The sequence below is a fragment of the Watersipora subatra genome, chromosome 9 (genome assembly GCF_963576615.1).
Source record: "Watersipora subatra chromosome 9, tzWatSuba1.1, whole genome shotgun sequence".
Classification (NCBI taxonomy): domain Eukaryota; kingdom Metazoa; phylum Bryozoa; class Gymnolaemata; order Cheilostomatida; family Watersiporidae; genus Watersipora; species Watersipora subatra.
In genome coordinates this window covers 3,523,483-3,547,412 of record NC_088716.1, presented here as the reverse complement: position 1 = coordinate 3,547,412, position 23,930 = coordinate 3,523,483, and the positions used below count along the sequence as shown (strand labels likewise).

Sequence of the window (23,930 nt, the reverse complement as noted above, 5' to 3'; positions counted from 1 at the left end):
GGAAGAAAAAGTCAGGATTATTAATGGGGCGGTAAAATGATCTATATAAGGCTAGAGATTATAAAGGTTATCATTTTATAACGATACAAGGCTACAATTATAACGAGGAAGAAAGCCGAGCTCGAACTAGGACGTTTTATCGTCATGTGTCAGCAAAAACTAAGCACAGCAAAACCGCTGTTGTCCTCTCCTGGCTAGCAAGCGCGCACCAAGAGTAAAAAGCTCCCGAAACGGAAACAAATACCTTAACTTTTGCGCATGGGCAATCGTTCTCTCTATAACTAAGAAAAATGTAAACATCCGGTGCCTTTCTAGCAGTTATTATTCGGAAGGTTATCTAAACTACGCAAAAACATTCTAATTTAATGTGAAGTATCAAAGCTTCTGCAAAAAAGAACGACAAAATAAAATTTCTGTTATTGGATTTATTCAGATTTTGTTGCTGCAATGGCTAACCAGAAAACTTTCCATCACGAGCTAGAGTTAAAAGAAGCAGCTATAGCATCGACTTCACTGCAGACAATTAAAGCAAGTACTTCGGGCTCAAATAATGTCATATTACTCGGATGCAAAATTCTGACTGTAAATTTTTCAGACTCGTCTGCTGTAGATGTGCAGCGAGTAGAATTCGTTAACAAATATACTGGGTATGTCGTCATATCTGCTAAATTCAAGATACAGCTTTCATCTGAGACTGGTAGCACTTTCAAGTTTGAATGGAAAAAAGTATCAACAAAGAAACTTATGCCCAATCCTCATTACGCCACTGGAGCTGAATCAAAATTTGTTATAAACGCTGATGAGCTTGTCGGCGAGGTGAAAAATATTTGTTCGCTAAAGTTCGTTTTGCACCAACCATCAGTTCAGTTTACAGAGTTTTCGATCGAAGGCGTCAAAGTGTTTACACCAAATCAGTTTGCTAGTCCCTCAGATTCTTTAACTCAGTGGGTACTGAAAAGCAACGCCACTGATTCTTCCAAACGTTCCAATGCTATACAAGATTTTCCAAGAATCGACCAGGTATCATTGGCACTACAGAAGATGTGGGCCTTTGGAAAGAAGACAAGTAACATCACCAACAGTTTGACGCAGCCTAAACGCTTTGACAAAGATGGCTGTTATGACATAAATCTTCTGGCATATTGACAGCAATATGTTATTTACTTTTAATTTTATTTAGTAATAACAAAATAAGTATATAGATATAGCTTGAATATTTACAGTTATAATATACAGCTAAGTATACTTGTACATTTGATAATACCAGTTTTTCACAATATTGCTCTCATTCAAACATTTTGTCTTGCTGTAGAGGATCACAAAATAAAGGGGTAAATGCATATAAAATACATCTATCTTATAACTAAATTGCAGAAAAAAATATTTCAAAAATATGTGATAGTAAGAGTAAGCATTTCCCTAAAAGTAAATATTAATAGTATAGCTTCACAAAACATGTTTACAAATTAAGAATTGTGCTTGTACTGGTGCACCCTATCAATAAGCCCACATGCCCTACTGTTCATTCATCCAAATTCTTTAATTGCATCAACGAGATCGGTCAAAACTGGAACAATCTTACATATCATGGGCTGATGGCGCATCGACTACATCTACTACCGACATGGAGGACGGAGGTGAGACTTCCTGAAGTGTGCTCGAAGAAGGTGATGAACTTCCTTTGCTTGCACTAGAGTCGTGTGATGAGACTTGACTATCCTGGGAGCAGCTGCTTGGTACCATACTGTTGCTGATGTCTGTCAATTCGGTGTCGCCATCGCTTAGGGGGGATGTTACAGAACCTAGCAGCACCCATGACAAAACGAATCAAGCATTAAGAAATGGTATTGACAGGTAACAGGTTATTTCTGATAACAAGTCATGAATGGTTAAAAACAAGCATATGCTGACTAGCTTGTAACCAGAATATGTTCTTAAGGGTGAAATTTTAGTAACAAAAATATATCTATGATCCATGCCATCAATAAGAAACTTATGCGGAAAAATCCTATAAACCTGGTTACCTGTTCCTTGCTAGGTGGCATGTTATTATAAATAAAGCTGAGGTAGCCATTATTGTCTACATTTGTCTATAACGTATATCAGTCGAGCAGTTTGGCTCACCCTACTCTTGCTAAGTTGACAATATCTAGAAACTGCTTCTGCCACTAGAAATAACATCCATGGGTAACCTGTTTTACATTGGATGGCAAGTTGTCATAATTAGTTGGTGTGCTCACTCACCTGCCGAAGTGACTATAAGAGGTGGGGAGGTGGTCGACGGCATCTCGGGCATGAAACACATACTGGCATCACCGGCAGCAGGATACAACGGTCCATAACAACCATCAATATAACTAGCAGCAGGGTAGCATGCACTGCAATCGCTACAATAGTAATAATAGTAATGGTAGGTTGCTTACTGTAACAGTGAACTGTTAGCTCTGAACTGAACTGTTACCATAGTTTATCAAAGGGCCCGAACGAAAGACTTACCCTGACATGAGACAGGATTGAGATGGAATGGCATCGGGAGAGAACTGAGGCTCACAACCAGGAGTGAAGTAGAACATAGGAGGTGGGTAGGGTCCGGATGTAAAGCTGAGTGGACCTGTCACAGACTCCGAGCTCCCTGTATTTGGAACAGTCTATGCATTGTACAGCCTATTTTTACAGGGTAGATCAACCTGTCTCTTTGGTCAAAACTAATGTCGCTGACTCACATAAAATTGTCAAACTGAATGAAACCAGAACTCTCTGAACAGCAGCTTGGCAGCGCTCATCCACTAATAAATTTGAACAAACAACTCACAGTGCGACTCCGGGCAGCAGTAGATGTCCGTATGTTTGCAGCCATTACAGCAAGACAGCATGCACTCGGTAGACACTTCTGGAGCCAGGTAACCCGTGGAGTTACTCGTGTACCATCCCTCGGTGAACGGGCCAGACATGGTGGCAGCGCTGACAACTCCTGTTGGTAGACCATGAGCTGTTGAGTTGGTGGAAATCTGGCGGGAGGTAGAAGGCGACTGACGAGTCACCGGAGGAACCTCTGATCCGTCTTCCTGCTGCCCGGCAAATAAACAGTAGCAATGGTAACTACAGGTCTCCATCAAATGACCCAAAAATGCAAAAGGCAACCTTCGCATACAACTATGACCATCAGGTAAGATGGTGACCACCAGACATGATGATGACCATTACTATAAAAAGGTTCTGTATACCTAAGATCCTTTTTCCTACACTGTTTTTTGAGTTATAAAACTTTAGGTTTTATAACTCAAGAAATGTATATCTGTGAAGTTATGATAAAACAGTTACCTTGATGTTGGATGCGCCGCTAGTGTCTGACGGTTTACTAGTGGCTGCAGATGTTGACTGCTTGCTCGCTTCTACCCTCCTTCTCGGGTTGTTCAGAGCCTGCACGCCTCGGGCAGAGTGTCTTGACCCACGATAGACTCCTTGCTGTCTAAGCCTCTGCTCCCGTCTTGCCTTCTTCAGTTTCCTGGCATGTCCGGGACAGTACTGATAGTCTAAAATGAGAAGTACGCACGGTACTTGTATCGTAGATAGGCATTGCAGAGATGCACAAAGATACATATTAGACTAGTGGAGTGAGAGGCATTGCTTCAGCGTCTGAACATATAAATAACAAAAATGCCAGATTAACACATTGCAGTAAAAAAACTGAGGATATGACTAACTATAGTAAATGAAAATATTGTAGAAATGTGTAAAGATGCGCAGAGTAGTCTGCAAAAACAGAATCAAGCATTCAGTGGTGTCATTTTACTCTTATACAACGTTGCGCTAAACAATCAAAACTCATATCGAATGTAGGTCTATGCTAATGATCTGATCTCACTTGGATATTTCCTCCGATGTTCCAAGTCTTCTCGGTGTGCCATATCATGGTATTTTTTGCGAGCTTCGTCTGACAGACCCTTCCACGCAGCCCCTAGCCTATAACATTTATGCAATATTTTTCGTGACTCCTAGTAAAGATGTTGTCTACATAAATCTATGAAACGTCATGAGTCATCATACATGAGACTCTTTTTATAAGACCCATTAACCTCATCATGCGGAATATATCTATCTCAACACAAGTATATTTGGTGCTAAAATGAAAAGTGTAGCGAAACATTTATTGTAGAAACAAGAACACGTTAATGCATTTTCAAAATTAAATATACGGATTATTCGTAAGGCACTTCCCTAGAAGATTTGCTTATTACAACCTTACTTTCTCAAAGCAGGCTATTTATAGATGTATATATATATACATCTATAAATAGCCTGCAAAACAAATTCATCATTATAAAATTTATTTTATAGCATTTACAACATCAATGAATGCTTACCGAGAGCTAATCATGTTGTTTGGTTCTCCTGGAAATTCTTTTTTCAGCTCTTTCCTTTTTTCATTTGAGAAAATCATGAATGCATTCAAAGGTCTTGGAATCTTTCTCAGTTCTCCATTAATGTATTGCACTACACCAAAACACATAATCGTGTTGTTTGCTTTTTGCTAATATATAGATGCACTTTGCCATGGCTTATAAGGTCTCGTGACTAGATTATTTAATATCTACCACAATGAATACTTGTTCTTTTAACGCCAACAAAAACAGCAACAAAAACATGTTTAATTTTAATCACAAAGTTGTTTTTTTGGTGAAATAAAAATTTGCACATTATCAGATATAAACACACAAAAAGGAAACTAGTTAAGCCCTTTTAAACTCACTATTGCCTCTAATTATTGCATCATTTTGTCTGTCAAGTTCTTCATCTCGGTGGTGGCAGTCCAGCACTTGGTGAGTCGCATCTGGTCGACTGTCCAAGTACCCATTGTGCATGTGATAATCGTATTCGTAACGATTGTGAAATAACTGTTGTTGATTATTGTGCCGAAGAGCATCTGAAGACATTGTCTTTTATCGTTTGTTGATCAGCAATCACAATGGGTAAACTGGAATTAGTTGGTGTTGATTGTGGTGTCAGAAAAACAAAGACTATTGTTTTAAAGGTTGCTAGGACGCCCAACGGAATGCCATGACGGCCTGTCATGCATAACACACTCGTCATAATTCAGCGCACACTCGGTTTCTGTAGCGAAATAAAGAAAGCTATCAAAACTATATCAATTTGATTGCTAGTCCAAAATGTTTCCAATAATAAACAACATATTGTTTGCAGCTTGAATGAAACTATGAGTTCAAAATAAATTGCTGATCTATACAATATGGCAGATAGCATTTCTGTATGTAAGACAGTGGGAAAGCGAAAGCGCTAGCGTGCGTGCGTTGGAGGTAGGAAACGACTACAAGCATAGACTGAAAGCCTTACAAATAGAATATTTGTTTGTTACAAAGTTGCTAGCTGGCGTCCCGCAATAACAGCATTGAAATATTGATTGAGAACCTCTTCCTCGCATTTTTCTGTGTTATTGGTTTTGTAGTGTACGAAGTCCAAAGTTCTTAGATTTTATGGCACGATAACCTTTGTACGCAAGTTTCATGGTTTCTTATCATGCTTTTCCGGTTTTCAGCTGTGTTAAACAGAACCGTGAAGAAGATGCAGCAGTACACAAAAGGCTGTGTGCTATCCTCGGTAGCCGTTGCCTGTTGGCTGGGATTGGGAATGAATCTTCTGCTCTCTCTCTCGCTTGTTTTTGTTCTATATGTTTTGACAGGAGGTTGGAGGTTTGTTAAAATAGTGTTTCTGACACTTCCTAGAGATTTACGAGCGTTGATAGTTTTACTTAAACTGAAAAAACAAATAAAGACGTTTAGCAGTCGTAAAATAGGAGTTCCTTCAATATTTTATGAAGTTTGTGACCGACAACCGGAAAAGTTATGCTTCATTGATGCCTTAGAAGGACGAAAATGGACATACAGAGAAGTTGACACTTACTCTAATCAAGTAGCTAACCACTTTTTATCATTGGGATGCCAACCGGGAGACTCTGTAGCTGTATTTATGGAATCTAGCAGTCAATACGTTGGCTTATGGCTTGGACTAGCGAAGATTGGTGTTGTACCTGCATTAATCAACTATAATCTTCGTCTAAATGCTTTAGTACACTGTTTGAAGGCTGCCTCAGTAAAGTCTGTTGTATATGGATCGGAGTTGCGATCTGCTATTGAAGAGGCTGCTCATTTATTGCCTGCAACACTGCCATTGTATGAGCTTGGTCCCATAGATTCTTCTTCTCCCACTTTGCTTGACCAAACTATCTTGTCTGCTAGTTGTTCTCGTCCACCTCTAATGAAATACGATTTCAACAGTCCATTGATATTCATCTACACATCTGGTACTACTGGCTTGCCCAAAGCAGCGAAAGTCGTGCACAGTCGGTATTTTTACATGGCGAGCTCGATATACAACTTTGGCAACATGAATTCATCTTCTGTCATATATGACACACTTCCTCTGTACCACACTGCTGGTGGAATTTTAGGGGTGGGTCAAGCATTGATGAATGGTAAGTCCAATTAATGTTATTTGTTTTTAAATAATTGCTAATTGAGCATGTTTGGAATTTTTTCCATTGACAAAAATTGAAACTGCGAAAATGTATTAATTACTCATGTTTGTAATGCAGGTGTCACAGTTGTGATACGGAAACGATTTTCGGCCAGCAATTTTTGGTTTGACTGTATAAAGTACAACTGCACGTCTGCTCAGTACATCGGTGAGATTTGCCGCTATTTACTTGCGCAACCCACACGGACAGAGGACAGAATGCATCAAGTAACAATGATGTATGGCAATGGTCTCAAACCCCAGATATGGACAGAGTTCAGAGATCGGTTAGCTTATCTGCTGTACAATACCATTTCTATGGATAATCCTTATACATGCATATGTTCAGCCTAGCGGAGTTGTGTTCTATCGATATTCTAAGCTCATTGTGGTCACCATTGCTGGTTAATGTTTCCTATTCAGAGTTAGAACACTTTTGGGTAGGAGGGGCTGGCAGCTTGCGTGACTGTATGTGTTTATTGTAAAAAGTAAACTATCTATTGTGTTAAGTTTGCGAGTCTGCTTTTTGCCGGCCAAAGTAACAGTATAGGCAAGAGCTAAAGTTGTCACTCGGGTTTCTTACAGGTTTGGCATAAAAAAGATTACAGAGTTTTACGGTGCTACAGAAAGTAATGCTAACGCTGTCAACATTGACAACAGGGTCGGCTGTGTTGGTTTTACATCTATGATTGCACCTTCCATGCACCCAATATCTGTTATTCTGGTGGACAAGCAGACAGGGGCACCTCTCAGAGGTATTACATGATCTTCATGCAGCTATGAAAATGATAAGTCAGTGGAATTTGCCCCGACCTGGTTTGCATTCATTTTTAATATTGGTTTGGTAATCTTTTTAGTAAATTTTGTCTCTTTTGATATTGAGTGCAATTCTCTCTTAATTCTCCAATGCGAACCATAATTTAGCTTAATATTGTCAAATTCGAAGTTGTCTTACTGATCAATGGGTAAGCAATTTGAAAATTTTTAGCTCAAGTTGTATCCTCATGTATGAAACACATGCTTTCTCTTAATTTGATAATTTTATGAAGCAAAAGCTGCCCATTCTATCCAATTTCTGTTGCATTTAATGAGTTGTTTTCTCTCTCTTCCATTTGAAGGCTGGTAGGAGAAGGTAACTCTTTTAGAATGTACATATATCAATAGTTTCAATTTTGCCTACAAACTGTGTGTTGGCCAGGTTACGTGTTGGTTATGTATGTAATATTTAAGAATTGCTTCTTTAGTTGTATCAGTGTATGACTGGTGAGGCCAAATTTAATGCAAGTATTAACTTATCACAGGAGCAGATGGCTTGTGCATGAGGGCTCCTCCTGGTGAGCCTGGAGAATTGGTAGGAAAGATTCAGAACACAGATGCTATACACCGATTTGATGGGTATTCCACTAATGACGCAACTAGCAAAAAGGTAAGATATGTTTAGATGTGACGCAAGATCCGGAATGGTGCAGAAATTTGGGTGTGATCAGTTGATATTCAACTTTTATTATTATGTTTTGTACAAAAATAAAAAAACTTGTGAGGTAAAAGCACACATAGTTCATTACTTTGTTGCAGTTGGTCTAAAAGTTGAAAATTAAATTACTCTATTTTCGTATGCCGAACTAAAGATGTCACCGTGTGGACAGATGGACATTTCGTCCGACCAACTGTGGGACCGTGTGAACACGTAGACATTATGTTAGACCAACGGTGTGACCCTGTGGACACACGGACATTACTTTAGATCAACGGTGTCACCGTGTGATCTCAGACACCATATGACTGGTCGAACGTAATGTCACCATGTAGACATGGAAATTATAAGCAGTCGAAGGTATCCCCTATATGGACACAATGACAAATAACAAATAAAATGGCTATTAATAAAATGCTATTATTCTTAATTCTGGTTATTCAGTGACGTATGATCGACCAAATGAATCCTAAAGTTGATACGATTATGGAGTTATTAGGTTTAGTTTCTTGTAGCAGTTTATATGCCGTATATTCAAATTTTGGACAAAGTGTTCGGTATGTTTGGTATGTGCATGTCATAGAGCAACTGTATTGCTCTATGACATGCACCAGAACGTGGCACGGGATGTCTTCAGTCATGTAAAAAACTGTGCGTTGCTATCCGTAGATATATAAAATCGTATCAGTTTATGACATGTACTGGCAGGTGGCACATGATGTATTCAGTCATAGAGATCGCTGTGTTGCTATCCGTAGATATATGAAACTGTATCAGTTTATGACATGTACTGGCAGATGGCACATCATGTATTCAGTCATAGAGATCACTGCGTTACTATCCGCAGATATATGAAACTGTATCAGTTTATGACATGTACTGGCAGGTGGCACATGATGTATTCAGTCATAGAGATCGCTGTGTTGCTATCCGTAGATATATGAAGCTGTATCAATTTATGTGATGTACTGGCAGGTGGCACATGATGTGTTCAGCCATGGAGATAGCTACTTTTTGACTGGAGACGTGCTGACCATGGATGAGTTTGGCTACCTCTACTTTATGGATAGAACTGGCGACACATTCAGGTATCAGGACAAAACTCATTCTTTATTTGCATAACAAAGCCTACCTGATCTGAAAGCTAAAACTCTATATGCTGCAATTGTTTGTGGGTTGTCTATATGTGACCTTTCAACATTTTGTTTTCTTAGACTTAAACTTTCTGTTGACCTTAGACTACATACATGTAAATAGCTTGAGATCTTTGAATCAAACAGCAATTATTATAGGCCTCAATTAAATAATTCAAATGATAATATAATAACAATAATATAAATTATAAATGTTTTTAAAGTTCCTCTTCATACAAGAATGACTGTGAACATCATTCAGAATTTGCTGTAGTTGTCTAACCTTGACATAATGAAACGACTCTGATATTGTCACACAGATGGAAAGGAGAGAATGTGTCAACTTCGGAGGTAGAGGCCCTCGTAAGCAATGCTATAGACAAAAAAGATGCGGTTGCCTATGGAGTCGAGGTACAGGGTCTGGAAGGTGAGCATGTGGATGAAACAGCAACAGAAAGCTAAAAATTTTGAATTCATCAGATTTGATGTGACGCCTGTCAACAGGCGGTTAGTGCCCTTGCTGTTTTCTATCACTTGTTTAGATTGTTGCATTCGTTACAAATTGAGAATAACTCTATGCAGTTTCTGCATGATCTCTCAGTGATGAGGCTACAACCATTGTCTACCTCATATAAGCTTTAGCTTGATGTCCATTTCAAGTTATTTGGCTGATTGTGGTTTTTCAACTATGACAATGTGAGGTAGTGAATGTGCCAAGGCAATCCAATTTTTTTCCATCTCATCATATAATGCTATCAGTACTGCAACCAGCACTGTTTGTCTAGGGAGAGCCGGAATGGTGGCCATCGAAGATCCACATGGGCTGGTTGATGTCACCTCCCTGTACAAGAAGTTGACGAGTGTGCTGCCCAACTACGCCAGACCTGTTTTCGTAAGGATGCTGAAAGCTGCCAGCAAGACTGGCACGTTTAAATTGAAAAAGGTTGACCTGAGAAACGAAGGCTTTGATCCCCTCAAAACATCCGATCCATTATTTTACCTGAATGCCAAGCTTGGGCAGTACGTAGAGCTTACTCAGTCTGCCTATGCAGACATACAAGCAGGACAAATTCGTCTATAGTATTGAGAAAGAGCTTTAATGTGTAAATTCCTTTCCTAGTTGATCAATTAGGATACATCCTTTTATATAAGTACACATTTCATAACAATGCTCAAACAGTATAGAAACTGGTTTACTTGTGGCTCCGTACTGTGGATAAGACCTAGCGGTGTATCACGAACCATGAGGCGAGGAAAAACAATTCTTAGTACTTTTTTCACTATAGACACATGTGAATAGACTTCTGTAAAGCTCAACAATAGTTGACAACTCTTTAGTATTTACATCGTTATAATCAATGTTTATGTTTGAAATGTTTATGTTTGAATAGCTGACAGAAGCTAGTAGGTCCTCATGCTGGTTCCTTAGCAACCAAGTGGTTTTATTCTGTGGTTTCATGCATTTGTCTCCAATGTAAAATCTGTAAATTTATTAATTTTATATTTAAACTATAAATATATATAAAATATAGAACTAAAGGATGACCATGTCATTGGTTTAGCAGCGGGTAAGTCATGTCTCTGAAGGACAGGAGTGGGTTTGCATTAGCATCAGTACCAAATAAAGTATTTGTGGATTGGTAGTTTTGTGTACAGTATCGAGAAGCATTAGGTAGGGGAGCGCATGGAGGGACGGTATGACTACTAGCACCAAGGCTATAATATGACTGAGCATAGGGATTAGCGGCGGGTGGTTGATGAATTCTAGCAACTGCAGCCAGTCTGTCAGCTTCGACAGCCATATGCAGGTGGTTAGGGTATGCTAGATAGTCTATGGTGCTTGGCATTGCCACAGGCTTGTACCCCATTTCTACTGGAACTCCATTCGAATCTAAAAACCATAATAATGGTGTCAAAAGGAGTATGACACTCCACAAGAGTATAAAGTTGACAAGAGTAAACGGGTGTTGATGTTACTTTATTTATGTGTCACACAGATACATTATTTATGCCAAAAATATGATCAGCTAATGGTAACCAGTTACCAGGAGATGGTTCAACAAAGAATCCATTTGTTAATTCCTTGAAGTTAACAAAGAGGCATGTGACAAGTGTCACAGGTTGTGAATTTGCTGCCGAGGAGTCGAGCTATTGAATTTGTGAACCATGCAAACGGAGATCTCAATCTATGTCTTACCTGAAAAGTATGAAGCGCTGGGTGAGGCATACTGTTGCACTGCGGGAGGAAATCCATGAAATTGATAATATATCTGCTGTTCTTTGTCACAAGAGACTGGATCAGTAATCTGTAATGCAATTACAAACCTAAGAGTGAGCCTTTTGTCATTACAAACCATTTTCTAACCTCAAAACATTGCAAAATACCTGCTACATGCAAATTTGATATTAACAATATAAATATTAAATGAAACAGTTATAATTACTTGAGAATCACAATAGTGTTTAGTTCAAAAAACACTTTGGATATTATCTAAGGTCATTTCTTTTCCAAACAGAATGCTTGAATACAGAACAAGAAGCTGTAACATATGACAAAAGATCTGGGAGGCCTGTTACTGCCAGTATTTGTTGTCAGTACTCCAGGTCGTGTTGAAAATATTTGGAATATAAAGTGTCCCACTTTTACTTCCAATCTAATTTTATCAACAGGAGAACATATTGTGATGTAATTTGGCACTAAAGTCAAGTTCAAAAAGGGAGAGGAATGCTGTCAAAAGGCGTCATTCTCCAGCATGACAATGCCAAACCACCCAGTCAAAATCACAAAAGAAAATATCCCAATAACTGAGACTCTCAGACATCTACCTCCCAGTCCTAATTCAGCTGCCAGTAACTATAATCTGTTTGGTCCCTTTTGTGAAGGATGCTTTGCATGGACTTCATTTTTCAACTGCAAAAGCCGCTTGGGAGCAAAACTGGCTGTGCTTTACTTCAAAAACCTTCTATTCTAGTGGCAACAAAAAGCTAGTAACAAGTATATTGAGATGCAGGGAGCCTACATAAAAAATGAGATACTGTAAAATGTGATATAATTCAAATGAAAATTTCTAGATTAAAAAGTGTCTAAACTTATCGAATCACCCTTTTATAATCTTTCACAGTTCTTCTTTACCCGACTTTCATGCTTGACAGAGAAAAACTAAATCCTACATCAATTGACGAATGGTTTCTCCTTGTTTTTCTTGCTTTGTGTTTGCTGGGCATGTCTTCTAGATACTCGCCGTCATCTGCCAGAGACATGGAGGTGACTTGGAAATGTGGCATCGCTAACTCCAGATCTCTCTTCCCAACAAGGTTGGATCCTTCTTCTTCTCTATATTGAGTGGCACACACAGCCAGTGTAAGCTGACTAATAACTAACATAGACAATCAGATCAAAAACTCTGAAGATTGCTTATATAGTGTGAAGTTACGGTTGTTCCACTAAGAGAAAAACCATTAAAGAGCAGATATGAACCAAACAAACGCCTCAAGACAATTTCTATCTGTCTTCTAGTAATTTTACAAGACTGTACTGCCTCAATTTGTTGTTTATTGGTTTTTTAAACTTTGATAACCTTTTGCTAAACATTTGTAACACCTCACAGCAATGTTCATCAATGGAGGTCTTCTTACTAATGATCCACAATAGTCAAGTTCCGTCTTAAAGAGTCTCATTCCTAACAAGTATCTGTAACTAGTCAGTGTAACTAGTAACTGCAACTATGTAGCTGCAACTAGTAATTGTCAGGCCTGTATTCCCTGGTTGCAAGTTGGGGCAGCTAAGCAAGTTGGGGCGGCTAATGTTAGGCGACGAGTTATGAGCATCTGGGGGTTTGGAGGGCCGTGTCAGCCCTCTCAACAGTTTCTTTTATGTAGGGCCTCAACCGGGCATCTTATGTGAAGTTTAAACAAATTTTATCGGAAAGTATAAACATTTTTTCTATTATTTGAGGTTTGTTTGTTTTAGGTGATGTGACTGCCAGGACGTTTTCAGATTGAAATAGGCTAAACTTGACCGCAGTTGAAACGCTCAGAAAAAATACATTTTTTTCTTTTGAGCGTTTCAACAAAGATCAATTTTGCCGATTTCATTTTAAGTTCATCCTAAGGTTTCTACGCTTTCGTGGGGCCATTGCCAAGCGGATGTTTGTTAAAACTTGACCTTTTGCAAACCTTTATAAAAGTCGTTAACAAGAATATTTTGCCGATGATGATAATAATGACGCCCAATAACTATTAAAAGTTGACATTTATCTATATGGCTTGGAATAAAGTGATACTCTACAGCGATAAAAACGGTTCCCGTAGCCGTTGGGCAAATAACTGTTCGAGTTAATGCTGTTGAGGTCGATTTATCTAAAGCAATTTATCATTGCATGGGAACCAAACAAATCCTTTCAAGTTAACCATGTGTTCGTGATAAAATTTTACATTTTATCCGAGGGCGAGTTATCATAGTTTGACTGTACTTAGCCGCCAAAAATTCCTAAAATGTTGAGGCGGCTCAGCCGCCTAGCCGCCCCAGGGAATACGGGCCTGGTAATTGTAACTAGGAACTGTAACTGTGGATTGTGCACAGAAACCATTACTATTGGTCACATTGTCACTTACACTTTCAACTAAACATTTGCATCTGAGAGATCTTTTCTTAGTGACTCAAAAGCTTCTATCTAACATGAAACAAAGCTATGAAAATAGAATGAGTAATACTGGAATCGGTTGATATTCAGGTGAGCACAATTACAATACCAAATTTTTCCTCACTGTCTCCATACCAAGTGTAACTTACGTCAAATTCCGATGGAAGCACATAATGTAGTCAGGCTTGTTGTTTCTATAAACAACTCGCGCAGATGTTTGCAGCCATAACCACCCACCATCTTTGTTCTGCAATCTGTAGGCAACAAGGCCACAGCTTCCGGCTTTTATCACTGAGATATAACAAATGACACATATGAAAGTCCTATAGAAGTGTAAGTATGTAATGCAGTGTAAGTTAACAAGATGACAACAAACAATACCTACAATTACCACAATAAGCATTAGAATGATGCCTGACAGAAAATCTAGACAGAGACAGCAGCAGATTTGATAAAAAAGAGGAAAACGGCAAGCTGTGGGAGATCGGGTGCACTTTACATCAAAAGAAGACAAATCTATCAGATTAGCTCAACTTCATGACTGCGGATTGAGCTACACTGTATGCATTAAACAGCCATGTTATGCCTGGTCCAAACCGATGGCAGGCGAGGCGCTGCGCCCTGCGATACAAGATTATGCAAGTACGTGGTTGGTGTGAGCCGAGATAGCTATGAACTCGCAGGATGACGCAGCTAAATCCTGCGCGAACTCCATAAGAGCATTGTCCTGTGTGGTCGCACGAGGGTGCAGCGCCTCACTCGCCATAAATTCTACCTTGGTCTGAACCAGGCATTAAGGAGTTGATCAGTGAAAGTTTGGCTAGGATCTGTTAGAAAGGAACACCGAGCCTAATGCACGTCTGGATTCATACAGATGACAAAGTTGCTCTAAATTCAGGCTACTTGAATGAGTGAAAACCGTATGTATTGATACAAGCTGACAGAGTTACCGGCTATGATAAAATAACTTGACGAAATCATTACGTAAGCCAACAGCTACTTACTCTCTTTGTGAGCATCGGAGAAGTATTGGAGATCAAAGGGGTGTAACAGATTGTAGAGAGTTGTGTTCTCCTTATGGCCAAGTATCAGTTCCCCTCTAAACATGGTCATAAATAGCTGATATTAATCTGTGTAAATTGACTAGTGGTCACACCAAAATATTGAAATCGTCTTCTCATGACCCTAGCAGTGTCCAAACGTATGCATGGACCAAAAGGCATATGATAAGCCATTACATGTACTTTACAGGAAAAACTACTACGTTGTAAGTATGACACACTGTGACAAGTGCTTTGTTCAGGTTTCTATGCAACAGGCTCTTATATGAGAGTTCAACTGCTAGTGTTCTGCTCAGTTGATTGACTTATGACGTGTCCTTGTGGCACTTGAGAAAGCATCTTTACCTATCCTTTTGTTGGAGTTTATTAGGCAAGGCCATGCTTAAAGCTGTTTGTTATCCGATGTAAATAAATATTGTACTGTTTTACCATTAAACTTTAGAGAAAGACTTTGAAAAAACTCTCATTGGCTTTCTAAAAGTTACAAAGCAAGAGGGTTTGGGATCGCAATGCATAGCGGATATTTTCGATTGCCAAGGCCCTTTGTCTCTCCTAATCCAAAAGACTCCCGCTAGATACTATGTTGTGTCTCTGACTGCTTGTTGTTGCTTGTTGTTGCTGTCTCTGGCTCGTTATGGTCAGAAACGACTGACTTGTTACTCTAACATCATGTCTGGCTTCAATTCAGGTTGCATGTCTCTTCCACATTGTATGCTATGCAAAGACTCATTCCATGGCAACTCTCAATGCATGACATAAAATGGAACTCACTATATGTCATTCAGATATTCCCTAAGCACATGATGTGCTGTGACTCACATCACGTGTCCATAGTGACTCACACCATATGTCTCTCAGTGACCCACACCATATGTCTCACTGACCCACACCATATGTCTCGCAGTGACTCCCACCATATGCCTCACAATGACTCACACCACATTTCTCACAGCAACTCACACCATATGTCTCACAGCGACTCATACCTAGTATCAAGGTTGATAATGTTCATGTTGAGAGAGAGTTTACTCCTGAATGTTGTCTCCTCCACTTCTGAGTCAGCAAGGAGGGCAGGACCGAACGGCGTACAGACAGCAAAAAGAGCGAGGCCACCTAAGCCTATCTGTCCATAAAGGGGTCGCAAATGGCCGCTGATCTCCATGGTCTGAAATATTTTTATTATCTCAGTGCTAGCATTTCAGGAAGTACATAATTAGATTGAATATTATAGCAGCAGCTCTAAAGGATAACTTCAGGTAAAAATCAAAGCATACTGAACACTCAAAATAGCTTTAATAAAGCATAGCACAATGTGCAGAATAAGTGAAAGTTGTAAAATATGTACATAAAATATTGATTTAGTACAGGCTTCTATAGACCAGACCTAGCCTGAGAAGGACTTACAATAAATCCAGAAGTATTATCCAAGAGACAACGGAATCGGACTATGAGAGATCTCTGCAGCAACTTATGGCTCTCTATAAAAAGGATGCGTATAGATGCCATTATTTCTAGACCAATGCGCAATAATTTGCTGTGATTGGACAACCAAAGGCACTACCTCATACATGTCAAAGTCTCGTTACAGCATTGCATGATTTACCTCCTCCGATTGCGTGTAATCTGTCAGTATCCGCAGGAGTAGGGTTGGGGCCAAGGTGCCTTAGGAGGTTAGATGAATTAAGTTGAGAGCTCATGCTATCTCTGTCCTCAGAGTGAACCAATTCCAATACACACTGGTGTAGGATATCAGACTACAAATGTGGCTATGAGTAAGACATCTGGACAATAGGAAATGAGACAATACATAATGGAGTGCACAGTCAAGTCTCGACATATGAAAGCAATGCGTTCTCATATTTACTTTGTACGTTAAAACATTCGTATGCTGAAGAGCAAACTTTTATAAGACTAAATTGCATTTTGTTTAATTGGTTCCTAAGCCTGAAGAACCCTGACTTAAATAATTACTTATAACATTAAAACAAATGCATTTTACAAAAGTATGTGAGAAAATTATTGCAAAATTTTTTATTATATATGAAAATTAAAGTAACAAAATAATAATTTATAACAAAGGTTTATATTGGCAATTCACCTCAGAGACTTGTAAATAGAAGGGCTCTGAATTACTGGCAGACTGAATGATGGTGATAAGAGTTGATCTAACTTACTAGATAGTTTTACTAGCAATGGTGATGTATGTGAAGACAATTATTATTGATCATATAGTCAGCAGGAGGGTGTTTCAGAGGCTGGTTCTCAGGAACCAGACAGAGTTTTGAAACCAATTTTTAGCGATCTGGGAAAAGGCACAGAACATGCGCATGTGAAGTTTGTATAAACAGGAACATATGGAAAATAAAAATATAAATGGAACAGTGTTTTAACAAATGTGAATTAACAAACACCATCACAATGGCAGCGTGAGATTTATTAAGATGATTTTAATTTAAAAAAATAAATTGCTGAATAAAGCAATTGTCAGTAAAAAAATCTTTTATTGTAGCTTCATCTAAAACACATGTGAACAGAGGCTCAACAATACACATGTTTAGTGCTGAAATGAGTAAAAGATAGCAACACACAGAATAACTTTAATTTACAATATATTTTGCATAAATTGACTTAATTTATATACTATTTATTACTTTTTGTTTTATCTTTAATTTTTACCAGCCATAAAATTGTTTTAAAAAATGTCAAATGGCGTATGCTGGAAATTATTTGTATGCCGAGAAATTACTGGTTCAATATTTACATTACATGTTGGGAAATTTGTATGTAGAGGTGACAATATGTTGAGGTATGGCTGTATATAGCCAGTGGCACCTTTGTAAAAATACGATAGATTGAGGCCCTCCAAGATCTTATTAATTAATGTGTATTCTTCACGCCACCCAAACCATGCCAACATGGGAAATCTAAAGACCAGGTCTGACTAGGTGGCACACCTGGTGAAAGCCGAGATATTGCTCCACGGACTGTGAGACGTAGAAGACTTCGTTGTTAGGGTCAATTACAATGATGAAGCCGCTGAGAGCTTTAAGCTGAGCATCCACATCGAGCTGAGTGACTTGATACGATGGCTGACTCATCGAAAAGCCTGCAAAACCAACAGACTTTCTAGACCAAATTCAGATGGGCAGAGGGCAGGTTAAGAATCCCATCAAATTATCAAAAGTCCAAAGCCTACACATAGTTATGAATAGGGAGCATTAGAAAATATTGTTCTAATCATGTAGCAGAGATAAGGTAACTGTTAGAGTTTAGCGCAAAAATTTAAACCTGGAGAGCACACTCGAGGATTTTCTGAAAGAGTGGTAAAAAAGAAACAATAACAGCAGTAATGATGACCTTGACTTGTTATGTTACAACTTGTAATTCCCAACCAAGTGTTAGACCTCATTTGGCAGCATGATAGGCGACAGCTACATAATTACATGAAAATTGGACTGTGGTTAAGGAAGTTAACATTTGAGATTGATCCCACAGCAAGTTGACAAAACTGGAAATCTTGGATACGCGAAATGGTGGTGGCGGGTTTTAGAGACATATATAGTGGTTGCATGTCAGTCATGTTTGTTTTTAAAAAATCAAAGTTGTCAATTGAACCATAAAGGAAATTTGATCATTGTATCTGAGTAGATGGCTGCATCCAGACTATATCCCATATGTCTAAGGCGTGTGAAGACAGATGATTGCAGGTGAGTATATCACCTAGCAGATGCGAGGGCCATATAATTAACCAGCTCTCAGCGGATTGAACTGAAAGGCGAGTAATAGACAAACAGACAGACAATCGGCGTAGCACAAGAGACTGACAAAGGTTGATCGCTGTTAAAAATCAAAATAAACACAAGTGATGAACGGAATAGAAAAGATGGTATGAAATCTAACAGCTAGCTAAATAACTGACAACATGTAGCAAGTGGTTATCAATACTTGCAACCAATCGTGTCGGAGGGCAATAAAAATGCATATATATTGCAACACACGTATGTAAAATTGTGAATTATGACAACTAAAAGCAGGTACTTAGATGAAAAAATGATGGGTCATAATAAGTGAGAGCGGTGTTTCTGACCACTACAGAAAATAAAAAGGAGAAACACACAAGCTGTCTGACAATAGGCAGCGAGTAAGACACTATATTATTATTTTATTGTACTATATTATTATTTTATTGTATTAGTTTTCATCAAAGTTTAATGATTAAAGATTGATAAGCAATGAAACCTGATGCTAATATGACATGCAATAGACCATATCGGACTCATAGTGTGCGGAACAATCCGGAATCTAGAGACAAGCATGGATACTGCTGATTCTGCTATCGCATGCTTAGCGATCTCTTCTATGGCAGTAATTATCATTTATCACGGTAGAGTTCGTGCTCTCCTCAGCCCACAGGTGAACCAAACTCAAGCATGCAAACTGCCAAAATTCCTACATTTAAACCAAATTGCATGACAGAAATGATTAGTGTGCAGAGAATGCAGGAGTATCAGTAGGTAGAAGTTGGTGGAAGGTGGAGGTTCCATAGACACCTCTCTCCACGCTAAAATTTCTGTCTCTTGTGCAGAAGGCGGTAGAAAGAAATGCAACAGGTATGTTATATTGTTTAATTTTAGAGCCTGACAAGGTCAGAGGGTCAATTCTAATATGACCCTATGACCTTGTCAGAGGGTCATTTTAGGGCTAAAATATATTAAAATAGTTGAAATTCAGTATTTCTGTTATGTGTATAAGTATTCAAAGTCTCATGCAGTCTACACACACCAAGTGTGTCAAGGAGGGCTAACGAAGAGTCATGTTTCATAAGGGCTTAAGATCATTTTAGTACATTGATAACTATATGGTTGTTTTATGCAATGCTAGACATCTCACAGCATCCGATGAATCAGTGAATGTGTGTAGTGAAAAGGAACGGCTGATTTGAAAGTTTCACAGGTGATGTCACAGAATCAATGCGTTTCTGTAAGAGGGAGCAAGAATGTAATATCAAAAGATAATTGCTGTAAGATATTTCAGAGATGAAAGTAGCGGAAAGTCGAACAAAAGACCCGGTTTACGGGTCAAATTTTCAAATCATGGTAAAGGCTATAATTAAGCTATTACAACGGCTATGACACGCGCCGCACAGTGCTTGTTTTTGTGATCTTCGTGTCTCAATCTTCCATTTCATCTTTTTCGAATAACAGCAATGAAATTTTTCATTCAATTTATAATGTAAGAAATTCTCTCTACATTCAAATCCTGCCTCAACATCCTTGCTGATATTTCAAAACAATAGTTTGGGAACATCTTGAATATGTATCATCCATAAATTTCTTATTTCGTCTCAGAAATTTCTTGTTTCGTCTCAGAGGCAGATTTTATAACTTATACCGGTAAATTGAAAACAAGTTTTCAATTACACACTATTCATTTTCAATTACACACAATTTTACGGTCTTTTTAAATCTCAGAACGCAAATAGAACTGCCGAAAGCTAAAGCAACAGAAAGTTCCAATCTTATTGCGTTGAAGAGCTTGTTATTACAAATAACAAGCTCTTCAACGACTCATAAACTGATCAAAAACACAGTCTAAGACTAGCACAAGGATGGGAAATAGGAGGAAGAGAGGAGATATGATCTCAGAGCATAATAGGGAACTTGACATGTCGCACTCAAGGGTTAGAGGGCCTCCTATCACAGACATCAGTCTGTAGTACTATACCTAGCACATGATAGGCAACTCAACCAGGGGCGCTGTAGACAACCTCCTCAAATGTCCAGTTTAACTATTTTTAACCGAATCACAAGATGAAAGATTTTTCATAAAAGTTAAATTCGCTCAACCTGATATAATATAATTAGCTACATAAAATAGCCACCTATTTGTTTACAACGTCTGACAAAAGAGGGAGTTACTTTACCAATATTTTAAGTTTCTGATAGGAATTAAAAAATTCACCTGCGCATATACAATTCATATTACGTGAAATTTTTTGAATTAAAACAGATTGTTTTATTCTATAATTTTTTATTTAAATTTCTGTTGTCTTTTCAAATATTTAAATATGTTTTATTTTTGCATCTAATTTGATTGTGTTTAAATTTTCAATTGTGTCAGCCTATTTTCAATTGTGTCAGCCTATTTTCAATTGTGTCAGCCTATTTTCAATTGTGTCAGCCTATTTTCAATTGTGTCAGCCTATTTTCAATTGTGTCAGCCTATTTTCAATTATGTCAGCCTATTTTCAATTGTGTCAGCCTATTTTCAATTGTGTCAGCCTATTTTCAATTGTGTCAGCCTATTTTCAATTGTGTCAGCCTATTTTCGCCTCATTCAGAGTTTGCCATCTTCTTCCCTTTCATCCCTGCCTTTGTAAAACTACACCTAGCAGTCATTGACGGTTCATCCTACGCAGAAACATGTACATTACGTTATATCAGTGATTAAGTTGTAATTTTTTGCAAACCAAACCAAAAACTTTTTTTACATATGAAACCTTGTATGGTTTACTAAAACTGCCATAACACCTGTCATTACTTGAAATTGATTGCTTTTTGGGTTTGAATATTTTGAACTAATTAAAAATTAATTCATAACTTTTTCTCTAAAAAATGCTTCAAATTTTGTCGTCAGTGGTATTGGCAGTTGAAGGTCAAACTGCTTTTATCAATTATCACAGCAGGCGGCAGCATCAGACCAGCTATGAGCAGTGATCATGTGTGAGACACTTGCTGGAACATGACCATAAGAAATCACCTCCATAATAACTTTTAGCTCGTAGATAGCTCACGGCAAGCCGCAGTATAGAGAGTTTATCCAACTTGGCGATGACGCTGTCATCAAATGGCAGCAGGCTAGCGAGGTACTCGAGCTCTCCATTTAGCCTCTCTCGGTGTCGCTTGGATGGGTTGGATTTGGCTGGATCAAGTGTGGGTGCATTTGGCCTAAAAATAAATTTTCTCTAATTTGCTGTGCAATCTCAACTAGCAAAATTCATTTATATAAAATGGTTTGACATTTGAAATTAATTTCATCATTTTAATTTATAATTATGGAAGCCAGACTCCTCAACTACCAGCATAGCAACTATTCGACTCACATAGAAAAACTTGCCTTTGACCTGGAGCAAGAATTACACACAAAGTTACAAATTTTATTTGGTACTACAGAGAGGCACTTACTTGCGTAGAACTCTGTTCCTTCTGCGCGTCACATACATAGTACAGGGTGTTCCTGCTACAGAAATAACAACACTCAAACAGTCTTTAGCAGGCACTCTATATTGTGTTGGCTTAGAAACAGACAAATATGGAAACAAGAATTATTAAATGTGGACAATCTAGAATCATTGACTTGGTTGTGGCTGATCAGGTATGGCTGGCTTTTAATTTCAAACACTATAAGAGGCAGCTTTAGGGGCAGCTTAAAGTTACAAGTTTGGATAAGAACATATATTCATTTTTTTGGCAGAGTACAAAAAGAAATTATTGACATTTATTATAAGTTCTGCAATTTACAATTTCATAGAATAAACTTCAAATACAAGCCATAAATTGAAGTCTTTTTCAATTCAGCATTAGTTAGTGACAACTGGTAAAGTATTTAATGGTTTTATACATACTTTAGTTTTAACATCTGCTATTATTATAGAGAATGCTAAAGAACCATTTAGCAAAATCAAAAACAGAATTGTCCTTGAATTAAAGGCAAGAAAATTTTGCAGTTGAAATATTTTTTTAAAATTAATAAATGTTTAAAAGTAACATCAAATTCTAGCGGTACAATTTACTATAGACAGAATATATTCTAGTATAACATGATATCAGAGAGTTGCGTGACAGTTGCGACTTACCCTCATGCAAGGTTGCGTGACAAATAAATATTCTTGAGGAATCAATGGTTGAGGGAAAGCTGGTGTCTCCTTTTCACAATGCAAGGATGAGAGGAGCTACAATGCTCTACCGTAATTTAGCAGAATGATTGAGAGTGTCTGAATGGACAACTGTTGGCTATTGTTCAGCGTTTCCATTCAAATTAACAACAATTATTTCTGCTCGTCTGGTAGGTTTGGTCAAAGGTGACTGGTGAAACTATGAGGTTATTTGAGAACCATTTCTGACAAAAAAATATTTTTTTATCAAAGCACTAATAATACATTTAACAAAAATATGTTGGAGAAATGTTATGAGCGTTTAAACTAATTTTCTTTTTTCTGAAATTTAAAAATGTTTTAAAGTTTAAAAATATTTGTCCTTGTACTTTCAAAAGGCGGAAATGGAAACAAACAAAAATTTAATGAACACAACATTTAAGTGTTTATACCGATTTAACTAATTATATTGGTCTAAACTTTTAATTTAGTTTAAATTTAATGGAAACCTGGACTTAGTCTTCCTCTCAAGTCTTCTTTGTATCAATTTTTGTTTTGAGCTTATGACATCATATGCCAATACCGTTATATTTATTGATTTATTTTTTACAGCGACATTATATGTAAAACATTTTTTTTATAAAAATGATTACCAGTATGAGCTGCCCAAGAAAAGTACAGGTTTTTTATTTCTTATATATATATTTAACTATATAATTTATTTATATATATAATATAATAACAATTTATATATAATTTATAATATAATTTATATATTTAACTAATATATATATATAAACATATACATATATAAATATATATATATGTATAAATATAGATATATTTTTTTTAATTTTTTGTTTTGGCATTTATTTTATTTATATATATTTATTTATATATACAAGTATATATACACATATGTATATATATAAACATATCTATATATAAATATAAACATACATATATATGGAAAGAGGAAAATCGATGCAAGCTGGTGACACTAACTTTACTCAGAATAGAACTAAACATTATTAATATTATGGCAGTGTTATGGCAATGACATTATTTAAATGTAGAAATTACAAGTTTGATGAGCAAATGAGGCATGAAAGAACAATTTATAAACTTACAAGCAATTAGCTATCAAAGCTGTAATATTCAATCTCGAGGGACAGCCAAGACCCGTGAGACAAGCGCCGGCAACAAATTAACACG

The 23,930-nt window shown here is 37.5% G+C and overlaps 4 protein-coding genes across 4 annotated transcripts; 2 read left to right on the top strand and 2 right to left on the bottom strand.

Moving 5' to 3' along the window:
• The first annotated feature begins 447 nt into the window (after positions 1-447).
• On the top strand, positions 448-1,146 carry LOC137404216 (nicolin-1-like). Its single transcript, XM_068090377.1, has one exon. It carries the CDS (start codon positions 448-450, stop codon positions 1,144-1,146), a length of 699 nt encoding a protein of 232 aa, XP_067946478.1.
• Positions 1,147-1,452: 306 nt separating this feature from the next.
• On the bottom strand, positions 1,453-5,028 carry LOC137404215 (uncharacterized). The gene is made up of 7 exons (XM_068090376.1): positions 4,751-5,028; positions 4,365-4,494; positions 3,322-3,442; positions 2,813-3,068; positions 2,497-2,632; positions 2,245-2,387; positions 1,453-1,802 (listed from the first exon to the last, which is right to left on the bottom strand). Exons 1-7 carry the CDS (start codon positions 4,932-4,934, stop codon positions 1,579-1,581), a joined length of 1,194 nt encoding a protein of 397 aa, XP_067946477.1. The 5' UTR covers positions 4,935-5,028; the 3' UTR covers positions 1,453-1,578.
• Positions 5,029-5,261: 233 nt separating this feature from the next.
• Positions 5,262-10,686, top strand: LOC137405053 (long-chain fatty acid transport protein 1-like). The gene is made up of 7 exons (XM_068091279.1): positions 5,262-6,490; positions 6,611-6,818; positions 7,117-7,286; positions 7,833-7,957; positions 8,981-9,093; positions 9,459-9,565; positions 9,924-10,686. Exons 1-7 carry the CDS (start codon positions 5,536-5,538, stop codon positions 10,217-10,219), a joined length of 1,974 nt encoding a protein of 657 aa, XP_067947380.1. The 5' UTR covers positions 5,262-5,535; the 3' UTR covers positions 10,220-10,686.
• LOC137405054 (aryl hydrocarbon receptor protein 1-like) lies at positions 10,685-17,841 on the bottom strand. Its single transcript, XM_068091280.1, has 9 exons — positions 17,797-17,841; positions 16,446-16,596; positions 16,247-16,320; positions 15,829-16,007; positions 14,786-14,880; positions 13,931-14,072; positions 12,310-12,472; positions 11,336-11,444; positions 10,685-11,029 (listed from the first exon to the last, which is right to left on the bottom strand). Exons 2-9 carry the CDS (start codon positions 16,537-16,539, stop codon positions 10,689-10,691), a joined length of 1,197 nt encoding a protein of 398 aa, XP_067947381.1. The 5' UTR covers positions 16,540-16,596; positions 17,797-17,841; the 3' UTR covers positions 10,685-10,688.
• Between the last annotated feature and the right edge of the window lie 6,089 nt (positions 17,842-23,930).

Excerpts from the sequence above, each read along its gene's own strand:
- LOC137404216 (XM_068090377.1), top strand. The coding sequence starts at position 448 with ATGGCTAACCAGAAAACTTTCCATCACGAGCTAGAGTTAAAAGAAGCA.
- LOC137404215 (XM_068090376.1), bottom strand. The coding sequence starts at position 4,934 with ATGTCTTCAGATGCTCTTCGGCACAATAATCAACAACAGTTATTTCAC. Across the intron at positions 3,443-4,364 it reads AACAACATGATTAGCTCTCG|ACACTCTGCCCGAGGCGTGC; the intron begins GTAAGCATTCAT and ends TCGTGGGTCAAG. Across the intron at positions 2,388-2,496 it reads CAATCCTGTCTCATGTCAGG|CGATTGCAGTGCATGCTACC; the intron begins GTAAGTCTTTCG and ends TTACTATTGTAG.
- LOC137405053 (XM_068091279.1), top strand. The coding sequence starts at position 5,536 with ATGCTTTTCCGGTTTTCAGCTGTGTTAAACAGAACCGTGAAGAAGATG. Across the intron at positions 6,491-6,610 it reads GGGTCAAGCATTGATGAATG|GTGTCACAGTTGTGATACGG; the intron begins GTAAGTCCAATT and ends TTTGTAATGCAG. Across the intron at positions 9,566-9,923 it reads CGAGGTACAGGGTCTGGAAG|GGAGAGCCGGAATGGTGGCC; the intron begins GTGAGCATGTGG and ends CTGTTTGTCTAG.
- LOC137405054 (XM_068091280.1), bottom strand. The coding sequence starts at position 16,539 with ATGAGCTCTCAACTTAATTCATCTAACCTCCTAAGGCACCTTGGCCCC. Across the intron at positions 16,008-16,246 it reads ATAATACTTCTGGATTTATT|ACCATGGAGATCAGCGGCCA; the intron begins GTAAGTCCTTCT and ends AAAATATTTCAG. Across the intron at positions 14,881-15,828 it reads ATTATCAACCTTGATACTAG|AGGGGAACTGATACTTGGCC; the intron begins GTATGAGTCGCT and ends GACCATGTTTAG.